Below are 27,974 nucleotides of genomic sequence, written 5' to 3'. Positions count from 1 at the left end.
GATGAAGAATTCCTGCAGAGATGACCAGGAAGAGGAAAGAGGAAGTAATAAGGTAGATTCAGAGATAAGGCAATCCTTTCAAACGTGTTTTTTTTCTATACAGTAGGCTAGAAAAATAGGTCACACTTGAAATTTTTTAGTTAGGAGGCAGCAGTTCATGTTTATGTGCTTTAGCAAATGAAGGTTGAGAGAAAACACCAGATATGGAGGGAAGAGAGATGTGGAGAGAAGGGGAGGATAAAAAAGGAAGCAAAGTAGACATAAGTAGAACCTCTTGTAAACAGATGGATGTGGTGGGAAGGTGCAGTAATTATCTAGCTGCTTATGGCTTTAAGGAAAATAGGATCAAAATAACAGATAGGAGAGGAAGAAAGATTAGAGAATTGAGCAGTAAAGTATTGGTGTTATTTGGCCATCTGAGTAGGAAAACAAATTTCAACCCAAAATGTAATATAAGGAGTAAAGGGCAGTGCTGCGGAACTATTTCAAAAGCTTCAATAGCATTAATACAAAATAGGTGGAATTTCCTCTAGGGACGTTTATCTATTTAGAGAGAATATAGTGAAATTACTTTGGATATATGCAAGGGAGAGCGGTAGTAATAGACTCTAGCATTTAGACAAGATGAGAGGGAAGTGAGGATCTGAAAATGTGTTGAGTCAATACATTATCTAAATGGCACCGAATAACAGCTGTTAAGGTAAATGAAGGGGTTTCTTTGACTCTGGAGAGATAAAACCCCTGAACTCTCCAAAGATGCCAAACAGTGTACCTTTAAACCACATGCAGAATTATGAAAGTTTTGGAAAAATATTTATTATAACATTAATACATGTTAAGCATAGGATGGTATCTTGCTTACAATTTCTCAGAACCCTGTCTATTGAGAAAAACAGCATTTATCAGCACTGAGACTATATCTCTTAATATTTCAAAATATTTTAACTGTTTTAATGCTCCAGACTAAAAAAAAATCAAGACATCATCCCCACCAACAGGCTAATAAAGTGCTATCATTGAGCACTGTCTTGTCTCCCTGATTAATATTCTCTCAACAGCAATAACACAGAAGTTATCTCACAGAATTTGAGTGGTAATGCACTTCTGGAAAAATCTGAAGAGGAGACAGGTAGGATCTTGCAAAGCAACATCAAGCAGTCTTTAGAAAACGGTCAGAAGGGCAAAGAGTCCGTAAAGTAAGGCACAGGGGTAAGCGACAAGAAGCTGTTGTCCTTCCATGGCCAAGGCCGAACTGAAGATCTTAGAAGCTGAGAGACTGCACCAGGTAATGATGAACAGGGCTGACATGGTTCCAACTGTACCCCTGTAGGAGAAACAAAGATGACAGATGCCTTATGCCTGGAGGAAAGGGGGGAGGTTGAATCAGAACTGCCTTTGAAATGCAGGTGGTACATCTGTTCAGAACATCAGTCTCCATTTGCAATGGAGATTGATTACCTGAATGAGCTTATAAGGCCTCAGGCAGTCAGAAAATATTTCATTAAAATCTGCTGTTCAGGACTGATCTTTTTATATTTTAGTAAATCTAGAATAAGCAGAAGCAGAAGCCATTGTAATAATCAGTCTCATTTACTAACATTCTCACTTTATTGCCATTTAATTTAATGTATTTATTAATCATCTATTATGGCTTTGGATTTTAACAAAGTCTATTGGCTAAACATTTAATTGGTAGCTATAGCTGGGTGTGGTAGAGCCAACATTGGGGCAGAACCTAGAGGGAAGAAGTTAGGTGGACCGACCAATCCCTGCCTCTTGTTCTCTTTCTTCCAGGGTACAAAGGTGAGCAGTTCTCTTCCATAACACTTTCCTTATCATGGTTTCTACCTCTCCACAGAAAAACTTATCAAGCATTGCCCCAGATTGAGAGCCAAAATAAGTATCTCCCCTTTATAAATAACTTTCTCACATACTTCATCATGGTGATAAGAAGCTCACATGCAATTTCCTTTATAATCTCAGGATGAAAAAAAAAAAGTCTAAATATGTACTGATTTTCCAAATCAAAATTACACGAATAGTCTTCTCTTTGTTCCTAGCACCCAAATTATTCAAGATGCTCTAAATACCAAAGTCACCAAAAATACCCTTTGACAGTGTTTTAAGATTGTTCACTATAATATTATTTTGCAAAACCCATCAGACAAAGATGCAGAACCAAACTATACTAATACATCAAACTTCTGTATAGTATAGCCACGTAAGCAGAGAAACCTACAAACAGTTATACAAATGGTAGTATTTGTCTGTGACTGGAACTCAGTAAGCATGACTGGTTCTACTTTTGCAGTCACAGTCGTCTATTTCCTGTCATATTCTTTTGTTAAGCCTGAGTCCTTGTTGATAAAGCAAGTTTGGCTCCAGTAATTCTCAAGAATGTTATAATAAAAAAAATGAGGCTATATCAAACAAAACAAGCATGTTTAATCACTCTCAGTAATTTCATAAGGACCATGTTTTTGCTCCTTTAATCATATTATCCAAAAAATCATATTATCCTTGTACCAATAAGCTTTCTATATGACAATAACCCTTCCAATGTAGCATTAATAACCTATGCCCTGCATCATTCCAGAAGAAAATGAAAATTGCATCGCCTTTGGACATGAAAGAACGAACACAAAAGTATTTATTTCTACATGTTTTGTGGACAAGGAAGGTAACTGAGGTTGTTTCTTGCTGTCACTGAGTGCTAGCTTTATACACAAACCTTGGGAGCATGCTGTGGGAAACACCTCTACGTATCCTTATGAATAGTTTAGGATTGCAAATGCCAGCTGCCTAAATGAAGAGAGAAAAGGCAAAATTTGTATTTTCTGAGCTTGTATGCTGGTAGGTTCTCCAGAACTAATGTTCTCATCGGGCTCTCTGGGAGTTCTCCACTGTGAGGAGCCCAGCTGAGAATTAACAGTTGCTCCTAGCTTAGAAGGCAGATGCCTGTGCACTGAAGTAATTTGTCAGAATTCAGCAGGTACTTACTCTTCCAAAATCAAATAAGTGAATTTTCTGCAGTTGTTATATTACCCGTGCCAACAGTTTATATTGAAGAATGTGAGAACTTAAAGGTATAAGTTTCAAATATTACATGGTTGGATTTATTTTTTTAAAGTAGTTAGATAGGAACAGCTCCCCAGCCAAACTGACCTACTCTTTTTCTGAATATATGTGGGCTTTTAATAAGCATAATCTCTCCAATTCCATTGACAGAATGTTAAGAAACCTTCATGATTGTCCTGGTCTGGCAGGCATGGGCAAAGATTGTGCATGCGGGTTCAATTAGTGCAGACACTTACTGCAGTGAAAAGAAAACTGCACAGCTGGACAAGATGACCATGGGGAGCAGGCAGTACCCCAACACACTGGCCACACAGCCATACGACACCCCTGAAGAGCTCATCAGGTTCAGCAAGGCGTGAATCCCAAGGCAGCCAATGGCACTCATGCCATATATATAACCAAACTGGGCTTTTCCTGCCTGAAGCAAGCAAACAAAGCAATTAGAAATCAAGACATTTGAAAGTGTACTCGATGCTACTGAATATCATGCTACCGAATACATCGCCAGGTCACTGAAGATTCTGGTTAAAGTATAATAAAACACTGCCTGTAATAAGAACTCTAATCTCCAAAATAAGCACCCTGATAATATGTATATATTATGTGCAATATATAAATAATGTCATATTTATTTTATATTGTCCCATTTTTATGTCCTATATATATATATATATATATATATGTATATATCTTAAAGGTACAAGTTTCAAATATTACATGGTTGGATTTATTTTTTAAAGTAGTTAAATAAGAACAGCTCCCCAGCCAAACTGACCTACTCTTTTTCTGAATATATGCATGGCTTTTAATAAGCATAATCTCTCCAATTCCATTGACAGAATGTTAAGAAACCTTCATGATTGTCCTGGTCTAGCAGGCATGGGCAAAGATTGTGCATATATATATATATGGGACATAAATATATATATATATATATATATATTTGGGACAGGGTAGTATTGCTATAGAAAGTAGGAAATATTGCCAGTGTGACGTTTAAAACCATATATTGTTATAGAGTGTGACAGCAGTGTCACATATTACTGCATAGCTGAATGATTGATGAGAAGAATAAAACATCTCATATAGCCTTAGAAATTTACAATGAGTATCAGTAATAATGTTATTTTAAGAGTTTGTTTCAAATATTAAGAAAAAGTTAATGTTGAAATGGAAAATAAATTATCTGGGTTTTAACCTCAAATGTCTAGGACCCTTCCTAGACAATTGGCCTTTATTAGTTCATCTTGATCTAAAAGTACTTAGTGTTCTTCTAATCAAATGCAAAAAAAAAAAAAAATCTCCTTGTAGTTTAGGGAATCAAGTGCCAGACCTTGTAGACTTTATAGACTTTGAGTACTTGCTCTACCATACACCACAGTCTTCTTTTATGAGAAGGGATCTTGTTAAATAGTTCAGTCTGGTCAAATCCGTGTATCTTATACGCCCATTTCCTCAGGGTTGGAATGACAGGCAAGAGAAGGTACTGAATAACTCCTACTAGCTTTATGTATCCAAGATGATCTGGATGATGACACTAACACTGTCCTTTAAGAGAGGGTAATTGTAACATATCCACGGAAAAACAAACCGTTGTTATATTACAAATGACTTGCAAGGGAAAAATGGGTTAATATATAAAATTGATTGTTTCTGACTATTTGATTAATTGCCATGGCCTTGCATAGTAGCTTAATCGTGACTAACACATTACTGTAAAAAAGAGAAGCAGGGAGCCCTGAGAATGAGCGGGAACACTGGTCGCCAGTGTTTGGGTTAAACAGCATTGGTATTTCATATGCACTCCAAGGACGGAGATTGTTATCATTGTGCTGTTGTATAGGAGGGGAAAAATGTGATCATTGGTCACTCAGGAACTGTATTCAGTATCTTGTCAGGGTAGTATTTTAAATTTGACAAAGGGTAATAAAGCACGTATGCAGTCACACATACTTTTTAAACCACATTTGAAATATATAGCTGATTAGAAGAAACTACTTTTGTATGAGTGGGTGTGGGTGGGAGGGTGCTGTTCATGTACATATGTGTTTGTGTATGTGTATTCATGTGTGCGTGCTGAGAGAGGCTGTTTAACCGAGCCTAACATTCTGTATGTAATCACGGAATGACTGGACCACTGACGAGGGAGCATCACGGTCCCGAGTACTTGCGCTACTTCGCCTCTATGACTAGTTAATGTGATGGGATACAAGGTCATATCCTAAGGCATGAGACAAAGCAAATTTCTTATTGTTTTTTTTTCCTTCAAAAGTGGCACTCGTAAAGACAAGCCAAGAAATATCAGGTTAGCTGTTGGAAGATACCATAAGCAATGTGGCTCCCAGAGCCACGCAGAAAAGGATGGGTCCTGTGAGATCGGTTTCGTTCATGATGCTGCCATCTGCTGGCTTCATTGGGTTTAGCACCGTCAAGGTTTTCTGCCATATGTGGTCAAAATTAATCCCAAGTTCTGCGAAAAGAGAATAGTCAAAGGTACATATAGGAGACACCGAATTATATTCCTTCAAGGAGAGTGTATATATTTCTGCATTCTATCCAAAGAGGATTTATCTAGTTGTTTTCATAATCTAAAGTTTGAGGTAATATATAGTGAGCAAACAATACACTTAAAAATCTGTTAGGGAAATTTTTGTCGGACTCATGTAGTAAAAATTTAATTCTAGTTAAAAGCACGGGAGTTGACATACAGTAAAACCTATCGTTGTAGCTAACGCTGAGATGAAAAGTGTCTCAGTTACCCCTTCAGATAGTTTCTCCACCCACAATTTCAGCTGCGAGCACTTCTGTCATCATGTCGTATTACTCATGGCATAATTACGCAACGACGTTCAGGTTAGCCCTAGAGTTTCCCGTCATCCTTCCTAATAAGAGCAATAACCTTGCTCTACATTGATAAAATCTCCACGAGGAAGAAGGAGTACGAATCTTCCTGCAGAGGCCTGTAGTCACGATGTACATGCAGATGTTTATAAATCAATACACGCGGAGATGGAATCAATATACTCAAAGATTAAATACAAGGGGCAAGTTAATCTTTTCCTTTTGTAAGGAAGAGTATGAGACTAAAATCATTTCGCTGAAGCAAGCTCTGATTGAGAGGGTTTACTGGCCTCTCAAGATCTTCAAATAAATTCTAGTCTCACACACATGATAAAAGTAGTTTGGATTCATTCCTATTTTATGCGTCAGATGAGTGAAGAAGTAACTTTCTTTTTTATCATTGCCATATGGTATTTGTTAAATAAATAGATATTTAATTTAACCTAGAAATGTGAAGGTGGGGGTAAAGAAGAGCCGAAATAATGATTAACTATGGCTTACTTCCAGAAGAAAAAATCGATATCAAAAATGTAAGATCAGGAAATCTGACTTGGTTTGTACGGAAACTATGTTAGTATGGGAACTGAACTAGAGACCTCCGGAAGAACAGCAGGTGCTCTTAAATGCAGAGCCATACCCCCATCCCCACGGGAAATGTTTTAAAGATCATAAGATTACACTTTCAAAAATGAAAGCAAAGAAAACTGAGCAGCATTCAGACGGCAAAGCAAGGGCTGTTAGGAACCGTTCCCGTCCGACTGCCGGCTCCTGTATAAGCGCTCCACTCAGGTAGGAGCTTGAGTCACAGCCCGAGATAGAATGGGTCGAGCTGGATGGCCATTTTTACAGTAACATAACAACACCTATAATTATTTAAAGTCAAATATTTAACACAAATTCAATGAGACAAATCCTGGCATGAATATTTGAAACTAAAAGGGTCACATTTCTCTAGATTCAAAAGCTTCTCTGCATACATTTTCAAATAAATTATTGAACAGTGGCTCAAGGAAACATAAATATGATTGTTATAGGTTGTTGATTAGACAAAATATGTTTTATGTATTCTTATCTGTATATAAAACTTCTTAAGTGTACTCATCTTCTGATTTCAGAAACAATAACATTCCTGAAGAGGCATTATGTTTATAGAGAATCTGGTTTACTTATACCATATATGGTAGGTACTTAATTCTGCTAATGTTTAGCAATACAATATCTATGAGAATCGTTATATCTTATCTACATACTACATTGGTTATTATTATATTATGTTACTTATAAAATGATAATAAATAACATTCAAAGTCTAAAAGTTAGTGATACATTTCCACATTGGCCAATCTCACTCCTGTAAAGCATTGAGAAGTTAGGTCTATATGCAGCTAATTTATTACCTATGTATGTATGTATGTATGTATGTATGTATCTATCTATCTATCTATCTATCTATTTAATTTATTTAATCTTTTATACAAGAAAGTCTAACTTCCTAAATCCACATGTCCATCCATCCATCTCTACCTCTATCTCTATCTCTAATCTATATCTACATCTATATCTCTCTATGTATATTTATCATCTATATATTCATCATCATTATTAGCTAGCTAGCTAGCTATCAACTATCCATCATTTATTTATCTAACTAGCATGTGTCTATCAATCATCTATCTAATTTATTCTATCTTTTCTATTGAAAGGGCTACCCTTTCTAAATTCACCTTCACTACCAAGTGTGCACAAATATCTCTGGTCAGATAATGGGAACATCTCAGCTTTAATAATTAATTAATTTAGATGAAGTGGGTGCTAGCAAATTATCTTCCATTGAGCCATATCTTTTTTTTCCTTTTCTTTTCTTTTATATTTTCTTTATTTATATTTCAAATGTTATCCCCTTTCTTGGTTTCCCTTCTGGAAACCCCCTTTTCCCATCCACCCTCCCCGTGCTTCTATGAGGGTGTCCCCCACCCATCCACCCACTCCTGGCTCCCTGCTCTGTCATTCCCCTACACTGGGGCATCGAGCCTTCACAGGACCAAGGGCCTCTCCTCCCACTGATGCCCAACAAGAGCCACATCTTTATCCTCATATTTTTTTAATGATGGCAAGTACCATTTACGTACTTTCTGTGGTTGATATTTTACACAAGATGGATTTCCAATGATCCTGATGTCAAAGATGGATTCAATGATCCTGACCCAACTGTCAGAGGGTCAACAGGACATTTGGGTGAACAGGCACATAGAGATAAACTTTTGCATATACAGATGATTTTGAAGTTTGTTATCTTAAGTAGGGCCGAGGGGGTTCACTTAAACCTCCTTCTGTGATAGGTGAGAGTTAAAGCGTGGCTTTGACCTGGATTTGTTCTCTTAGCTGGGTTAGGAAAAAGATAACCAAGGAGAGAGAAACATAAACAGGATGAAACAGCAAGCACCTGAAAGTATACATACGAACAACAGTATACAGGCTGAGCAGGTTGCATCTAGGGATATTTATGTATATTTGTATATGTGTACATGCATGTATATGCAAATATATGTATATATAAATGTAAATATGTAAATATATGTATATGTAAATATATGTATATAAACACACAAATATACACATGTATATGCATATATACATATATATAAATATTTGCATAGAGGACACACATATATACACACACATATATACAAATATACATACACACATATACATATATATACATAGAGGACACACATATATATACATATATATATATATACATACATATACACACATTCATATATCTGTATGTGTGTGTGTGTGTGTGTGTGTGTCTGTGAAATTGGAACAACAATTAATGAAAAGGAGGCCATGAGAGAGCAAGGAATGGCACATGGGAGGAGCTGGAGGGAGGGCAGGGTGGGTCAAACACTGTAACACACTATAATCTCGAAAAGTAAAAGGAGGTCATTTTAAGAGTGAGCCAGTTGTGTGAATTTCTGTTTCCATGTTTTTCCTTTGCCTCCGGTGTATTGTATTTTATGACCATGTACACTGGAGGAAGTGACGGGCTCAACAAGCTTAAAATCAGTCCAGATTCTAATGTAATTTTTTTTAAATAACAGAAGACCATAAAAATTAAGAAACATCACATTTTCAATTAATCTCATGCCATGTTTATGTCACTTTCAAATTCATTTTTAGTTTTTAATCACAATTAATGGCTTTTGGTACAAAATATTTTTTCCTTAAAAAAGGATAGTTATTTCTGAAAAAAAGGAAAAAATGGTTTATGCAATATAATTACTAATTTTGATCATTTATTTGATGGCTAAATTAAGGCCTGCACACATTTCAATACCAAGCCATAAAATTGTAAGTGGATAGAGTATGTACTAAATATTTTCATGATGAAAACATTTTATGTTTTCAACTGTATATATATATATATATATATATATATATATACATACATACATATGCCTGTAATATTTTGTTTCTAAAATTATTATCAAGTATTCCCTGTCAGGGTCTCAGCATAACACCTTATGTACAAAACAGAACAGGTAACCTCTATAAAACTTGAATGTAAAATTTATTGTTTTGCTGTCATCTAGTGGTAGTAAAGTATATGATATAAAGTATAAAAGTGAATTAAGATCTTTTACATAAATTATGGCGCTGACCTTTCAGATGTAAGTATCAGTCTGCGGTACAAGAAGAAAATAACAGATTCTTGTCTGACAGGCTCAGGTTGAACATTAATCTAAGGTGGATTTTTATTTTTTACTTTATATTGTATGTATAACTTATGAAAATTTGAAACAAAAATATTACTTTGATGAAATTGATATAAATGTTGTGCTGATCTAAAGAAACTTGTTCTAAATGAAACTGGAATTGTCAAAAATTCTCCAAGAAATATCATTCTCAATTTTAAAATATAAATACTAAGATTTTCATGTGTTCCAAAACACATGTGAGATATTGGAAATAAACCAAAAATGACTTCTTTCGATTGCATCTTCTAGAAAGTTATTAACACATTTAAAAAAAATCTCAAAATAAGGAAAGGAAAATTAATTTGATACTAATACAGAAAAAACACAAAATGGGAAGAAGTGAAAACAGAAAATAGACATGGATAGCTCTCTGAGTTCTGGTGGTATAATATATACAGTATCCATCTTTCCATTTTTACTATCGAATTGACATAGGCATTGCATATTTTGCTAAAGTGCAGAAGAAAATTCAGTTTCAAGGACAGCTGACAATGTTCCAAGTATCCTCTGGGCATTTTGTTTCTATTGTTATAGACACATCTCAAAGACGTCACAGTACAAAAGATTTAAAGTATTACGTTCATCAAAATATTCCTTATGGTAGGCTACCCTCTCTAAGGTACATTTAGATTGTGGCATATGATTTATATGACCATTATAAATCGTGTTTTTTAACTCTTAATGACTTTAAAGAACTCATATATAGAAATTATTATGATACAATAATGAAAAGAAGACCTTATAAGATAACATGATTCAACTTTATTTTAAAATCCTCAAAACAAATATTTTCAATGAAGAATAATATTTCCTTTTGAATAACTATGTGCATACACAATATATATATACACACATACATACATCCATATAAGAAACTTGCAGGCGGCGGTGGCAGCAGCAGCAGCAGCAGCAGCAGCAGCGGCTGGTCCAGAGGAAGGGCCATCAGCAGTAGAACCAAGCGGACAGGGTCCAGGCAGACCCGGCGCCCATGACCACTGGCCATCGCTGGCCAGCCAGGCTGCAAGCAGCGGCGGATTTACGGTGCCTTTCACCACACAGAAGCCACATCAGAACTCTGCCTCCTGCCAGTCAGTTACGAGGGCTCCATATTGGTTCTCGGTTGCCAGATAAATCAGACTGAGGTACGCAAATATAACCCGAGACCAACATCGCGGGGGTCTAAGCCCGACAGGCGTTGGCCTGCACCCAGGCCCTGGGCTGATTGGGGGTCCACCGGGGTGCAAACCTGGCCAGGAGGTTTTTATCCTCCTGGGCCGGCGCGCGCACCACCACCATTTTGCCTAAGGGAAGCCAGGGAGACCTAGCAGGCAAAACCGAACCGGCTAACAGGCATAGCCCAAGGCGGACATAGCAGGGGTCTCAGACGGTCAGGCCCTGGACTGCCCCCAGGCCCAGGACTGCTCGGTGGGCCATCTGTGTGCTGACCCAGCCAGGAGCTTGTTTGCCCGGGCCGGCACACACCGCTGCCATTTTGCCTACGGGAAGCCAGAGAGACTAGCAGACAAAACCAAACCAGCTAACAGGCATAGCCCAAGGCGGACAAAGCAGGGGTCTCAGACGGTCAGGCCCTGGACTGCCCCCAGGCCCTGGGCTGCTCGTTGGGCCATCTGTGTGCTGACCCAGCCAGGAGGTTGTTAGCCCAGCAGACTCTCCCAGCACTCTCAGGGAACTCGAGCACTCCGCCATCCTAGCCACCTGACACACCCAATTAACACCCACAGCTGAGGGGAACTTTGCACCATCATTGGCCTGCCAGGCTTTTGCCTAGACTCAGGGCCTGAGCAGCTAGGCTAGCCTTGTGTGCACCAACCCAGTTGGGAGTTCTGCTGCCCAGATCAGCCTGGGCGGCAGCACCACATCTCCAAGTCCTGCAAGTGGCTAGCTGGGTTTCCGGGCGGCCAGCTCGGAGAAGTCAGTGTGCTCCAGTGAATCCAGCGGGCCCAGCGGGAGCCTTCGCGTGCCTGCTTTGGGATCTGAACAGCCTGGGCAGCAGCACCCTGTCTACAAGCAGTGCAGGAGGTAAGCTGTGCACCAGAGGCCAACTGGGAAGGGGCAGCTTGCACTGGTGAGTCCAGCACTGACAAGACAAACTAACACCAGTGAGAACTAGATGGCAAAAGGCAAACGCAGGAACGTCACTAACAGAAATCAAGGCAATATGGCAACATCTGAACCCAATTCTCCTCTGCCAACATGTCCTGGATACCCCATCACACCAGTAAAACAAGATTTGGATTTAAAATCACTGGTCATGATGCTGGTACAGGAACACATGAAGGACATACTTAAAGAAATTCAGGAGAAAATGGATCAAAAGTTAGAAGCCCTTGCAAGGGAAACACAAAAATCATTGAAAGAAATCCAGGAGAATACAAAAGCCAACAAGGAGGAAATGCAAAAAACACTTAAAGAAATACAGGAGAACTTTAGTCAACAGGCTGAGGTCATGAAAGATGAAACACAAAAATCTCTTAAAGAAATACAGGAGAACTTTGGTCAACAGGATGAGCTCATGAAAGAGAAAACACAAAAATCTCTTAAAGAATTACAGGAAAACACAAACATGCAAGTGAAGGAGCTAAGCAAAACCATCCAGGATCTAAAATCAGAAGTAGAAACAACTAAGAAAATTCAAAGGGAGACAACTTTGGAGATAGAAAGCCTTGGGAAGAAATCAGGGGACAGAGATGCAAATATCAACAACAGAATACAAGAGATAGAAGAAAGAATCTCAGATGCTGAAGATTCCATAGAAACCATGGACTCAACAGTTAAAGAAAATGCAAAATGCAAAAAGCTGGTAACCCAAAATATCCAGGAAATCCAGGACACAACGAGAAGACCAAACCTAAGGATTATAGGCATAGATGAGAGTGAAGATTTACAACTTAAAGGGCCAGCAAATATCTTCAATAAAATTATGGAAGAAAACTTCCCTAACCTAAAGAGAGAGATGCCCATGAATATACAAGAAGCCTACAGAACTCCAAACAGACTGGACCAGAACAGAAATACTTCCCGACACATAATAATCAAAACACCAAATGTTCTAAACAAAGAAAGAATACTAAAGGCAGTAAGAGAAAAAGGCCAAGTAACATATAAAGGAAGACCTATCAGAATCACAGCAGACTTTTCACCGGAGACTATGAAGGCTAGAAGGTCCTGGGCAGATCTCATGCAGACTCGAAGAGAACACAAATGCCAACCAAAACTACTATATCCAGCAAAACTCTCAATCACCATAGATGGAGAAACTAAGATATTTCATGACAAAACCAAGTTTACCCAATATCTATCCACAAACCCGGCCCTAAAAAGGATAATAGGAGGACAACACCAATACAAGGAGGGAAACTTCACCCTGGAAAAAGCAAGATAGTAACCTTTCATCAAACCCAAAAGAAGTTAAGCAATCAAATTTAAAAAATAACGTCAAAAATGATAGGAAGTAACAATCACTATTCCTTAATATCTCTTAACATCAATGGACTTAATGCCCCAATAAAAAGACACAGACTAACTGAATGGATACGTAAACAGGACCCTACATTTTGCTGCTTACAGGAAACACACCTCAGGGTCAAAGACAAACACTACCTTAGAGTAAAAGGCTGGAAGACAATTTTACAAGCAAATGGTCTCAGGAAACAAGCTGGAGTAGCCATTTTAATATCAGATAAAATTGACTTTCAACCCAAAGTCATCAAAAGAGACCCTAAGGGACACTTCTTGCTGGTCAAAGGAAAAATACAAAAAGAAGAACTGTCAATCCTGAACATCTATGCCCCAAATGCAAGGGCACCCTCTTTCGTAAAAGAAACTTTATTAAAACTAAAAGCACACATTGCACCTAACACAATAATTGTGGGTGACTTCAACACTGCACTTTCCTCAATGGACCGATCAGGAAAACAGAAACTAAACAGGGACACAATGAAACTAATTGAAGCTTTGGACCAATTAGATTTAACAGATATATATAGAACATTCTATCCTAAAACAAAAGAATATACCTTTTTCTCAGCACCTCATGGTACCTTCTCCAAAATCGACCATATAATTGGTCACAAGACAGACCTCAACAAATATAAGAAGATCGAACTAATCCCATGCCTCCTATCTGATCACTATGGAGTAAAAGTGGTCTTCAATAGCAACAGAAACAACAGAAAACCCACATACACATGGAAACTGAACAATACTCTACTCAATGATACCTTGGTCAAGGAAGAAATAAAGAAAGAAATTAAAGACTTTTTAGAACACAATGAAAATGAAAACACAACATACCCAAATCTATGGGACACAATGAAAGCAGTGCTAAGAGGAAAACTCTTTTTGGAGCCCTCCAAAAAGAAAATGGAGAGAGCATACATTACCAGCTTAATGACACACCTGAAAGCCCTAGAACAAAAAGAAGCTATTTCACCCAGGAGGAGTAGAAGGCAGGAAATCATCAAACTCAGGGCCGAAATCAATCAAGTAGAAACAAAGAGAACCATACAAAAAATCAACAAAACCAGGAGCTGGTTCTTTGAGAAAATCAACAAGATAGATAAACCCTTAGCCAGACTGACCAAAGGGCACAGAGAAAGTATCCAAATTAACAAACTTAGAAATGAAAAGGGAGATATAACAAGGGAAACTGAGGAAATCCAAAAAATCATCAGATCCTACTATAAGAGCCTGTACTCAACACAACTGGAGAATCTGGAGGAAATGGACAATTTCCTTGACAGATACCAAATACCAAAATTAAATCAGGACCAACTAGACCATCTAAACAGTCCCATAATGCCTAAAGAAATAGAAGGAGTCATAGAAAGTCTTCCAACCAAAAAAAGCACAGGGCCAGATGGCTTCAGTGCAGAATTCTACCAGACCTTCAAAGAAGAGTTAACACCAATACTCTTCAAACTATTCCACAAAATAGAAACAGAAGGAACACTACCCAATTCCTTCTACGAAGCCACAATTACGCTGATACCAAAGCCACACAAAGATCCAACAAAGAAAGAGAACTTCAGACCAATTTCCCTTATGAACATCAATGCAAAAATACTCAATAAAATTCTTGCCAACCGAATCCAAGAACACATCAAAACGATCATCCACCATGATCAAGTAGGCTTTATCCCGGGAATGCAGGGTTGGTTCAATATACGGAAATCCATCAATACAATCCACTACATAAACAAACTCAAAGAACAAAACCACATGGTCATTTCATTGGATGCTGAAAAAGCATTTGACAAAATTCAGCATCCCTTCATGCTTAAAGTCTTGGAGAGAACAGGAATTCAAGGCCCATACCTAAACATAGTAAAAGCAATATACAGCAAACCGGTAGCCAGCATCAAACTAAATGGAGAGAAACTTGAAGCAATCCCACTGAAATCAGGGACCAGACAAGGCTGCCCCCTTTCTCCTTATCTTTTCAATATTGTACTTGAGGTACTAGCTCGGGCAATTTGACAACATAAGGAGGTCAAAGGGATACAAATTGGAAAGGAAGAAGTCAAACTATCATTATTTGCAGACGACATGATCGTCTACCTAAGTGACCCAAAGAACTCCACTAGAGAGCTCCTACAGCTGATAAACAACTTCAGCAAAGTGGCAGGTTATAAAATCAACTCAAGCAAATCAGTGGCCTTCCTATACTCAAAGGATAAGCAGGCTGAGAAAGAAATTAGGGAAATGACCCCCTTCACAATAGCCTCAAACAGTATAAAGTATCTTGGGGTGACTCTTACCAAACATGTGAAAGATCTGTATGACAAGAACTTCAAGACTCTGAAGAAGGAAATGGAAGAAGACCTCAAAATATGGGAAAACCTCCCATGCTCATGGATCGGTAGAATCAATATAGTTAAAATGGCCATTCTGCCTAAAGCACTATACAGATTCAATGCAATACCCATCAAAATCCCAACTCAATTCTTCACAGAGTTAGAAAGAGCAATTATCAAATTCTTCTGGAACAAGAAAAAACCCAGGATAGCTAAAACTATTCTCAGCAACAAAAGAAAATCTGGGGGAATCAGTATCCCTGACCTCAAGCAATACTACAGAGCAATAGTGTTAAAAACTGCATGGTATTGGTACAGTGACAGACAGGAGGATCAGTGGAACAGGATGGAAGATCCAGAAATGAACCCACACACCTATGGCCACTTGATCCTCGACAAAGAGGCTGAAAACATCCAATGGAAAAAAGATAGCCTTTTCAACAAATGGTGCTGGTTCAACTGGAGGTCAGCATGCAGAAGAATGCGAATTGATCCATCCTTGTCTTCTTGTACTAAGCTCAAATCCAAATGGATCAAGGACCTCCACATAATGCCAGACACTCTGAAGCTAATAGAAAAGAAACTGGGGAAGACCCTTGAGGACATCGGTACAGGGAGAAAGTGTCTGAACAGAACACCAATAGTGTATGCTCTAAGAGCAAGAATTGACAAATGGGACCTCATAAAATTACAAAGTTTCTGTAAGGCAAAGGACACCATCAAGAGGACAAATCGGCAACCAACAAATTGGGAAAAGATCTTCACCAATCCTACATCAGATAGAGGGCTAATATCCAATATATATAAAGAACTCAAGAAGTTAGACTCCAGAAAACCAAACAACCCTATTAAAAAATGGGGTACAGAGTTAAACAAAGAATTCTCACCTGAAGAACTTCGGATGGCAGAGAAGCATCTTAAAAAATGCTCAACTTCATTAGTCATTAGGGAAATGCAAATCAAAACAACCCTAAGATTTCATCTTAAACCAGTCAGAATGGCTAAGATTAAAAATTCAGGAGACAGCAGGTGTTGGAGAGGGTGTGGAGAAAGAGGAACACTCCTCCACTGCTGGTGGGGTTGCAAATTGGTACAACCACTCTGGAAATCAGTCTGGCGGTTCCTCCGAAAACTGGGCACCTCACTTCCAGAAGATCCTGCTATACCATTCCTGGGCATATACCCAGAAGACTCCCCACCATGTAATAAGGATACATGTTCTACTATATTCATAGCAGCCCTATTTATAATTGCCAGATGCTGGAAAGAACCCAGGTATCCCTCAACAGAAGAGTGGATGCAAAAAAAATGTGGTATATCTACACAATGGAGTACTATTCAGCCATTAGAAACAATGAATTCATGAAATTCTTAGGCAAATGGATGGAGCTAGAGAATATCATACTAAGTGAGGTAACCCAGACTCAAAAGGTGAATCATGGTATGCACTCACTAATAAGTGGATATTAACCTAGAAAACTGGAATACCCAAAACATAATCCACACATCAAATGAGGTACAAGAAGAAAGGAGGAGTGGCCCCTGGTTCTGGAAAGACTCAGTGAAACAGTATTCAGCAAAACCAGAACGGGGAAGTGGGAAGGGGTGGATGGGTGGACAGGGTGAGAGAAGGGGGCTTACGGGACTTTTGGGGAGTGGGGGGGGCTAGAAAAGGGGAAATAATTTGAAATGTAAATAAATTATATCGAATAAAAAAAAACAACAAAAAAAAGAATGCAAAAAAAAAAAAGAAACTTGCATAGTAGCTGGAAAAAACATTCAAATGTTTCATTGTTTGTTCCTAGGAAATTTTTGTGATAAGCAAATAAACTTATTCTTAGTACTACTGTTTTATTTTTGAGACTCCATTTAATCATAGGGAAAAACTAAATTCAAGGACCCAGGCCATCGGGGAGTTTGGGACTTTCCTAAAGTTGAAAAACTTCTGTTGTAAACAGTCATCTGAGTTCAGACATCTCAGGGACAACTTGTAAAGAGTCAGTTGTCTGAATCAAGCCATCTAAAGGACAACCTCTCCATCTTCCTGTCAGGGTCAAACAAGTTCATATTCCCAAATGTTTTCTTAATTGTATGTTAGCCAGTAAAGACTATGGAAATTGTTGTTATCTAAATCAAGGGGAATAAATTGTAAAAAAAATATATAACCAATTGCCTGTTAGGCTCTAATTAACCACATGCAGATGACCTATTCCTTTGTCTCCTTATCACTCTGAGTTCCAGACCTACTGTCTAGGAGAGTCAATTAAGGACCTTGAAGCCAAGTGCCCTGGATTTGGCCCGGTCTCCAATGGGCACTCCCTTGTTTAACCGACAATGTCAAAATACAACTGAATAACACTGCAGCTCCCCCAACTTCCCATCCCTTTGTGTTCCCATCCTTTAAAAATGTTGTACAATCTCCCTTCAGGGATGTAGGTCAGATCCCAAACAGGCCACCACCCTAAGTGCTCAGAAAATAAACTTTCAGTTTTTAACTTCCATATTTCAAGTGAGTTTTCTCCGCTTCCATCCCAAACCCAACACAAAGTAGTTAATACTTAGGGACAAGATTTTAACTGTAGTATACACTGAGTCATATGCTTCTATATTTTTAATTCATATTACTTAATGCACTGAGGCAATTTATGAGTCATTGAAGGCAAAGATTTTGGAGAACTCAAAATGCTCAGTGAAAATGGTTTCAGTTGTCTCATGATTGCAAAGGAGAAACAGACTGAGCAGGTTAAACATAAGTGACCACAAAAGTTCCATAGCATCTAAGGTACTAAATGGTCTATTACATGTTTTTCTATGCTATTAAATATTACTAAAATCCATCTCTCCCTTCACCCCCTCTCTCTTTTCCATTCTTTTAGGCAAAGAAAGAAGATTGTATTAACTCCAGGTTGTTGTTGAGTTCAAATGAGGTAAGCAATACTTTTTATGAAAAATATTGGTAATTATAATCTTTTATACTTGATTCACTTACAGTCCATGTAGTACTTGGAAGAGCTTACCACTAAACATTTCTGCATTGCTCTCTAATGTCAATACAGGATAATTTTAAGTTCTTAGAGTTGTTACTTCCATCAAAAACCTCTTAATGCAGATACAGTATGTCTAAATAGAAATAGAAATAATAAAGAACTGTTCCTGAAATCTATCTGGACCTTCATCTCCAAAAGTCTTGCATTTCCTTCTTATGAATATTGTTATGTACTGGAACTGTATTCTTCATCTAGACTTGTCAAAGCCCAGACAGACAGACAGAGTGCTCATGAGAGCCAGAGAAGAGTTTGGCTTACCTCCATGTCAACCACACAGAAGTATTAATTGGAGACACTATCACCTTTGCCTCCAGACAAATAGCAAAGAATAAAATAATGCTATTATGAAGGGCACCATTAGCTAATTGAGAAGTGTTAATTCTCTGATATAAACCCCTTTCCATAACATGTCTTTCCTGTTTATGAATTGCGAAAGCCCAAATCTAAGAAACAGTAAACAAGCCTTGAAGAATTGCAACAGTTTCATAATAACAGAACAATCATACTTGGAAACTTCCCTCCAAATGCAAGGAGCTTACAATGGTTTAGATTTATGTGTCTTGCTTTGCCTGACTCCTGTTAACTGCGTATTTATTACACATGAAGCCCAATACGCAATGTTGTTGCAAAACAGGTTAAATACTGATTATTGCCGTGGTTCTCTAAGCTGTACATGCATTAAGAAAGATATTCACTTACCCTCTAGCAAAGGAGGTTCTTCATCAAAACTGTCAACTGAGGAATACTGTGAGTAATAATCCAAGGTGGATGCTGGCTGAAAAAGCTGCCCCCCACAATCTGATGGCAAGAACATCTCTGGTGGAACTGGAGAGGAAGGCTGAGGCTGCTCAGTGGCTTGTGCTCTAGAAAAGTAAAAATGTATTCTCACATACAGGAAAGGAATATCCTGTTAAATCAACAAATAAAAGTACAATTTCCTCCTAATGAATTTGCCTAATTTTAAGAGATACTTACCAAAGCAATGATGAACCTGCTTAAAAAATTAATTTTAACTCAAAAATTTGAAGGGGTTATGAAAAAGCTTCTATAATAATGATCTGTAGTATCAGTTTTAATTGAGCATTTTCAATATACTGGATGCTGTCCCCTTTTCTCATTTAAAACTCTGTATGGGCAAAGCTGAATTGTAAATACCATTTTACAGAAAAAAAATAGAGTTTGGAAAGTAAATGAACCATGCACGCATTGTCCTACTTGGATTTCCAGATTGAAGTTTTATGAGTGGTGCTCTTCTCCCTACATAGAAAAAGTTTTCTCTATGCTCTTTGTGAGGAAATAACAACATTAAGATTTCTTTGAAACCCTACAGAGAGGCTAATAAAATTATAAGTTAGCATATGATCAACCCAAATGAAACACAAATCTGTAAACTCAGTATTGTTCATAGAGAAATGAAATCCACTACTGACTGTTCCCACATTACTGTCCACCAAATTATCCATGAATACCTAGAGCACCATGAACAGTATGTGAGAAGCTAATTTCCAAAACTCCTTTTACAGTAAGTGGTTTGCTTTTGCCAAAGCATGATGCTTTTACATATCTATGAGTGTGTATTTTGTTTTATCATATGCATCAGAAACTTGAAAAAGTACCTGATTCCTTTAGAGCATTTATAGTAGTGCTAGAGGATAAAGGAGAGAAAAGGAAGACAGTATATGAAAATAGTTTATTTCATATGCGTGTATATATATACATATATATACATACACACATATACATATACATACACTTTTTAGTAAAGGAAAGAAAAATCAGTAACTTCTATCCCATATTTAAGGTTGTTTTCATCTTTTGTTTTTCTCTGTTTTTATAAAAGCTGAATAGCCTAAGATAAATGAGATTATGAACTTTGTAATTCTTGAGATCTCTTTATACTATAACATTTTACGCAATGACTTTTGATGGTGTTCTTTTATGATTAATCTTGACACAAATTACAACAAAATCATATTCAATTATTTTTTATGAACCTGACCTTTAACAACAAAATTAGCTATCTTGGCAAAAATAACTATAGAGACAAAGAGAAGACTGTGCCAAGTCATAATTCATTAAACCTGTACTGTCTCATTAAGGGGATGGATGTGGTCTAATAACTTTGAATCCCCACACTGCACATACCGGTTACTACAACTAGTCAAGTCATGTGAGATATTATTCATTTGTCAGTGTGGGCTGGAACCAGGGCTTATATTCGGGCCAAGTTCATCAGCACGGATGCAGCATAGCCATGAAATTTCCTCATTTATAGTTAATGTCTGTCACCTTGTACCCTGATTTCTGGTAAGTGCTGGAATGAGTAACTAAGTACAAAAAGAAGGCTGGTTTGGGAAGAGCAGGAGAGAAAATTGTGACCTATCCAGAAGTCCTGGCTTAAGAATAAAGCTTTAGATTCTTCTCACTAGACTTTATTTTAGTCAAAAATATAGGTAGTACTCAAGTAGAAATGCTGTTTGAAAAAGAGGCTGTATAAAAGGAATACGCATTTCAAGACGACGTGCTTCTTTCTATAAAGAGGGTCACCTGACTGGAAAAGCCCATCATATTTTCTCATTTTGGATCATTACACTGCCCATTCTGAAATAGCCTAATCCTCAGCGCACTTGTTCAACCTCAAGCATGCCTTTTCTGTTTCTTTATCTCTCAAAATATATATCATAAATGGTGCAATCGAATAAGCTTTCATATACTCACCATGTGAAGTTGTAGAAACATTACTCAACAGTACCTTTCCTTTTCATTTAGAATCCCACTCAGTAAGGAATGAGGCAGCATCTGCTATGTGTGTAAGATGATCTTATACTTATTCCATTATATTTATTCTGTTTTTCCTCTTCCCTTCTGTGGCTTTTACAATAATTTGTCTACATGTGTAGCAAGCTTTCAATAATGAACATATCTGAAGTATTTTGCGATGATGTTATTGGCCTAGATCTGTTGGGTGATATAGTCAACATATATCTTAGTGTAGCTAAGATGATTCAGCTCACTGTTATTCAGATATTACTATTAAAACTATCTATTTTATGTTCTTTGTTTTATAATAAACCATATATTCACCCTCACATAAAACCAATTACTTCCTTGGACCCAACCTTAGACCCCAAACCTTAAACCTGTTTCTTACTAATTGACTGTGGTGGTTAATATGTATTGTCAGTTTGACTGGATTTAGAATCGACTAAGAAACAAACATCTGGGCACATGTGTGAGGGAAGGGTTCATAGACTGGATTGATCGAGGTAGAAATACACATCCACACACTTAGGAATATAGCTTTCTGTGAGCTGGGTTACTTTAATCCAGGTGCAGCTTTCATTCCTCTCATTTTATTCTCTGAATGTGGGCACAATGTGATGAGCAATCTCAAATTACCGCCTCTATGACTTGCCATTACCCTCCATGGTGGACGGTTACCTCAAACCATGAGTCAAAAGGAAATAAAACAAAACAAGCCTTTCCTGATTTAATTTGCCTTTGTGACATTTTGTCACAGCAACAAGAAAATAAAACTCATTGGTAACTTTGAAAAAGTTATTAATTTAACTCTGTGGTTTGTTTCTCAAGAATAGCAACTAACTCATAGGTTTTCTCAGGGTTCCAGTGACACACCTAATAAATGTAGGTAAATTTTAACCCAGCAATATGGCTGCTCTGGCAAAGGATCACATCCAAAGACTTGCTAGGTCTTTGTGATCTTGCTAGAATGGCAAACCTTTATTCTCTCTGGCTGGAATATAGACATGCTCTTACTAAACTCTTTTAACCACTAACAATGTAGATAAGGTTAGTTTGTAAAAAGGAAGTGGCCACGTTTAAAAGTAATGTCTAATTGAGACGCAGACAAAGTGACAAGAGAAAAATTTAACAGAATGAGTTGGAGACAGGATATGCCCAATTCTCATAAGAACAGCACAGGAAAGAGAGGCTACTTAATAGCAGCACAGGAAGAGAAGGGTTGGGTGGTGGTGTGGTAGTGTGTGATCTGTGTGTATGGCAATTTGACAGAGACAGGTTGCAGAGAGAACAAGCTACACACAAGTAAAAATAGAATAAGCAAGAGAATGAAATGTGGACAGAAGATTAGAACAGATTGGCAAAGTTAGTATGAGACCAGCCAGAACAATTCAGTCAGAAGCTAAAAGAAGCTACTTTGAATCTGTCAGCTTAGAGAAGAGTTTGGGCCAGAACAACTGAGTTGAATTAGACAGCCAGAGTTCAAGAATAACTAGAAAGGGTGAACTTATACTAAAATAAGCCTCTGAGATGACAATTATATTGGGCAAATAAAAGTTCCTGTTAAAAATAAAGCTCAAGGCAATTAATCACATCCAAAGAGGGCTTAGTAAATGGTAATTATCATGACAGCTGAGAGACATGATCCTTATTCCAGTTCACTAACCTAGACCCACAAAACCACGTTCAGAAAAGCAACTGAGCAACCAAAACCAATAGGATAGCAGAGTGCTATTGAACATTATATTTATCTAACATTTCAGTCATTGCTTTTCATTAATAGATACTTTATCTATCAGCAATAGCTCTTTACAAAAATTCCACAAAGTATATGTACCTATGTCTCAACTAAGGAAAATGAAGTTAAGTCTTCTCAGGGTCAAAGATATAAGTAATACCAGAACAATTTTTTTCTGATAGCAAGTTTACTTTTCTTTTGTTTTCCCACAATAAAAACAAATAGTAAATTCTTCATTGTTTCCTTTTTAAAATTTTAAATTAACATCATACTAAGTGAGTTAACCCAGACTCAAAAGGTGAATCATGGTATGCACTCACTAATAAGTGGATATTAACCTAGAAAACTGGAATACCCAAAACATAATCCACACATCAAATGAGGTACAAGAAGAAAGGAGGAGTGGCCCCTTGTTCTGGAAAGACTCAGTGAAGCAGTATTCAGCAAAACCAGAACAGGGACGTGGGAAGGGGTGGGTGGGAGGACAGGGGGAGAGAAGGAGGCTTATGGGACTTTCAGGCTAGAAAAGGGGAAATCATTTGAAATGTAAATAAAAAATTATATCGAATAAAAAAAAAAGAAAAAAAATTTAAATTAACAAGACCCCTATCTTTCTCTTACGTGTGTGCAGGTGGTCGGGGCAGGGGCTGGGGTGTATATGTAGAAGCCCAAGGTCAATGTTGAGTATCTTCCTCAATAGATCTGCCTTGTGTGGTCAAGATGGGGAATCCCTCACTGATCTGGAGCTTGCTGATTTGTCTAGAATGAGTAGCCACCGAGGCTCAGGCCTTTCCAGTCCCGGCTGCTCCATGTTTTATGGCAGTTGCATATCACGCCATTCAGCTTTCCACATGGGTTCTGAAGATGTTAAGTAGAGTCTTCCAAATTTTATGGAAAACATTTTACTAACTGAGCCATCTCCCCAGAACCTCAAGTTAAATTTATCTTAAATAAATTTAGATAAATATTTAAACTATATCTCAAAATACGTTTCTGTCAACATTGTCATAGCACTTTTCATAATACTCACATATTAAAATTTCACATTTTATTGTACAACTCCTCTAAATAAAATCTTAATTCTATAGTGAAAAATATTTACTAACTACATAAGTATAGTTCTCATCCCCATTAAAGATACTTCTTTGTACTTTCAACCCAAAATATATCCTGTCTACAAGAGATTCAGGCACAGCAGATGGAGCAGAGACTAAGGGAATGGCCAACCAATAACCAGACCAACTTGAGACCCATCTCATGAGCAAGCACCAATCCCTGACACTATTAATGATACTGTTATGCTTGCAGACAGGAGCCTAGCATGGTTGTTCTCTGAGAGGCTCCGCCCAGCAGCTGACTCAGACAGATACAGACACCCACAGCCAAGCAATGGGTGGAGCTTGGGTGCTCTTATGTAATACTATGAGGAAGGATTGCTAGCCCAAAGGGAATAGAAAATTCACAGGAAGATCAAGAGAGTCAACTAACCTGGACCCTTGGGGCATTCAGAGTCTGAACTACCAACCACAGAACATATACCTGCTGGACATAGGTCTCCCCACACATATGCGGCAGTTGTGCAACTCGCTCTTCATGTGTTTCCTGAACAACTGGAGCAGGGGCTATCCCAGAAGCTGTTGCCTGTACATTAGTTATGTTATTTTAGCTGGGCTGCCTTGTCTGACCTCAATGTGAGAAGAAATGTGTAACCTCACAGAGACTTGATGTGCCATGGTGGGGGTATACCAGGTGAGTCCCCACCCTCTCAAAGGAGATGGGGAGGGAGGATGGGGGAAGATTTGAGGGGGTGATTGGGAGGGGTGCAGTGAACTGGATATAAAGTAAAAAATAAAATAATATTTAAAAAACAAAAATAAAAGAAATAGAACAGAAAAAGGACTACAATTTTAAACAAGATATTTCTTTGTATAGCAGACAAGACCATTATAGAAATCTGAAACTGATCAAAACTGTATATAAATGACTGTAGGCTGCTGAACTCCACCTGATACCCCAACAATGCAACCTCAACACCTAATGCAAAAAGAGAATTTCAGAAAAGGTAGGCATTAAGATTCTGAGAGCCAGAAGACATCTACTGCAAGATAGTGTTTCCTATACATGACAAAAAGAGCACCCACAAAATTTCAGCAATATTGTTGCCTAAACAAGATTATAATGACAACACCAGTTGACATACCACCATGAATATAAGAAAGGCCCCATCCCTAGATGAAGAGCTACCAGCAACCAATGGCTGCTGAGAGAGATAACTGGTTTTCTCCAGGGAAGAGGCCGCTGATACATTATCTACTCTCATGTGGTCAGCATTAAACACACACATATATAAAAGAGCAATACTACATTGGCCAGATGATTCATCTGGACATGGATGAGCAGTATGTGGTGTGTGTGTGTGTGTGTGTGTGTGTGTGTGTGTGAGAGAGAGAGAGAGAGAGAGAGAGAGAGAGAGAGAGAGAGAGAGAGAGAGAGAGAGAATAAACTATTCAAGAAGAGGTTGTGAGTTTGGACACAGGAGGAGGAGATGATGTGACTACACTGCACACATAGACAAATCCAATTTAAAAATTAAATAGACCTTGAGCTTTTGAAGCTGATGGAGACCCTGTAGGAGGACCAGCAGTCTCAGTTAACCTGGACCCCTGAGATCACTCAAACACTGAACCACCAAACAGGCAGCATGCAACAGCTGATATGAGGCCCCTAGCACACATACAATAGAGGACTGTCTATGTTCATTCAGAGATGATGCACCTAACCCTCAAGTGACTGGAGGGCCCAGGGAGGTTTAGAGGTATGGTGGAGTGGGGGCTAGTGATGGGGGAGGGGAAGAGGTATGGGATGGTGAACAGGGGTTCACAGGGTAGGGAATAAAATATGGAGTGTGTAAAAACAATTAATAAAAAATTAAATAGATGTTATAAAAGACCTTAAAGTAGATAAATTTTAAATAGATAAAAATCTATTTTCAGCATCTGGATAAATATAGCGTAAAAGGCTCTTGCTTGAGCATTATTCTTAAAATAATAAATAAAGCATTAAATTGTCATGAACACCAAGTGAAAAAGTATTCACAGAAAATTGGCATAATTTCTCTGTCCTTTCTTGTCATTTAGTGGGGATACTACACTGACAACTTCTCAGTTAATTTTGTCTTCCCTCAGGAAAATCTACCTATTGCTAACTAACTGGCAGAACATTGGCACTTCTACAAAAGTGTGCATGCTTGGTTAGAGTCACACCAAGATACTTTATGTTGTTTGTGGCTATTGTGTAGGGTGTCATTTCCCTAATTTCTTTCTCAGTCTGCTTATCCTTTCAGTATAGAAAGGCTTGATTTGCTTGAGTTGATTTTGTAACCAGTCACTTTGCTGAAGTTGTTTATCAGCTGTAGGAGTTCTCTGGTGGAGTTTTTTGGGTCACTTAAGTATACTATCATATCATCTGCAAATAGTGATAGTTTGATTTCTTCCTTTCCAATTTGTATCCATTTGACCTCCTTATATTGTCCAATTGCTCTAGCTAAGACTTCAAGAACTGTCTACATAAAACCTGACACACTGAAACTAATAGAAAAGAAACTGGGGAAGACCCTTGAGGACATGGGCACAGGGAAAAAGTTCCTGAACAGAACACCAATAGCTTATTCTCTAAGATCAAGAATTGACAAATGGGACCTCATAAAATTACAAAGTTTCTATAAGGCAAAGGACACTGTCAAATGGACAAAACAGCAACCAACAAATTAGGAAAGGAACTTCACCAACCCTAAATCCGACAGAGGGCTAATATCAAATATATACAAAGAACTCAAGAAGTTAGACCCCAGAGAATCAAATAACCCTATTTTAAAAAATGGGGGTACAAAGCAAAACAAAGAATTTTCGCCTAAAGAACTTTGAATGGCTGAGAAGCATCTTAAGAAATGTTCAACATCATTAATCATTAGGGAAATGCAAATCAAAACAACCCTGAGATTTCACCTCACACCAGTCAGATGGGCTAAGGATAAAACTCAGGAGACAGGGAGACAGCAGGTGTTGGCGAGGTTGTGGAGAAAGAGGAACACTCCTCCGCTGCTGGTGGGATTGCAAGATGGTACAACCACTTTCGAAATCAGTTTGGTGGTTCCTCAGAAAACTGGACATGACACTTCCCGAGGACCCTGCTATACCTCTCTTGGGCATATATCGAGAGGATTCCCCAGCATGCAATAAGGACACATGATCCACTATGCTCATAGCAGCATTATTTATAATAGCCAGAAGCTGGAAAGAACCCAGATGTCCCTCAATGGAGGATTGGATACAGAAAATGTGGTGTATTTACACAATGGAATACTACTCAGCAATTAAAAACAATGAATTCATGAAATTCTTAGGCAAATGGTTGAAACTGGAAAATATCATCCTAAGTGAGGTAAACCAATCACAAAAGAATGCACATGGAATGCAATCACTGATAAGTGGATATTAATTATCCCAGAAGCTCTGAATTTTCAAGACACAATTAGCATATCAAATGATACCCAAGAAGAAGGAAGGAGAGGACCCTGGTTCTGAAGTAGGCATTGTAGGGGAGTACCAGGACAGAGAAATGGGAGGGGTGATTGAGAAATGAGCAGAGGGAAGAGTACTTATGAGACCGATGGGGAGGGGGGAACTGGGAAAGGGGAAAGCATTCGGAATGTAAACAAAAAATATAGAAAATAAAAAAAATAAAAAAACACACACAGAGAAAGAAAAAAGAGACTGCCTAAAAAAAAGGGGGGGGGCACATGCTTATTCAATACTTACTCTCTGGATCCATAAACATTTCCATAAGGATTAGAATCATCATAACTCTGCTCCTGATTATCAATGATATAATTAGATTGGTAGAAGCCCATGTCATACTGTTCTGGGTTCGACAT

General features: G+C 38.0%; 1 protein-coding gene across 1 annotated transcript; it reads right to left on the bottom strand.

The window, feature by feature from the left end:
- Window positions 1–806: 806 nt before the first annotated feature.
- Window positions 807–27,974, bottom strand: Yipf7 (Yip1 domain family member 7). The gene is made up of 5 exons (XM_052198553.1): window positions 27,859–27,974; window positions 19,243–19,406; window positions 5,403–5,548; window positions 3,315–3,496; window positions 807–1,324 (listed from the first exon to the last, which is right to left on the bottom strand). The coding sequence occupies exons 1-5, from the start codon at window positions 27,972–27,974 to the stop codon at window positions 1,162–1,164; spliced, it is 771 nt and encodes a 256-aa protein (XP_052054513.1). The 3' UTR covers window positions 807–1,161.

Source organism: Apodemus sylvaticus, chromosome 11 (genome assembly GCF_947179515.1).
Source record: "Apodemus sylvaticus chromosome 11, mApoSyl1.1, whole genome shotgun sequence".
Lineage (NCBI taxonomy): Eukaryota > Metazoa > Chordata > Mammalia > Rodentia > Muridae > Apodemus > Apodemus sylvaticus.
This window is presented reverse-complemented; position numbering and strand designations above follow the sequence as displayed.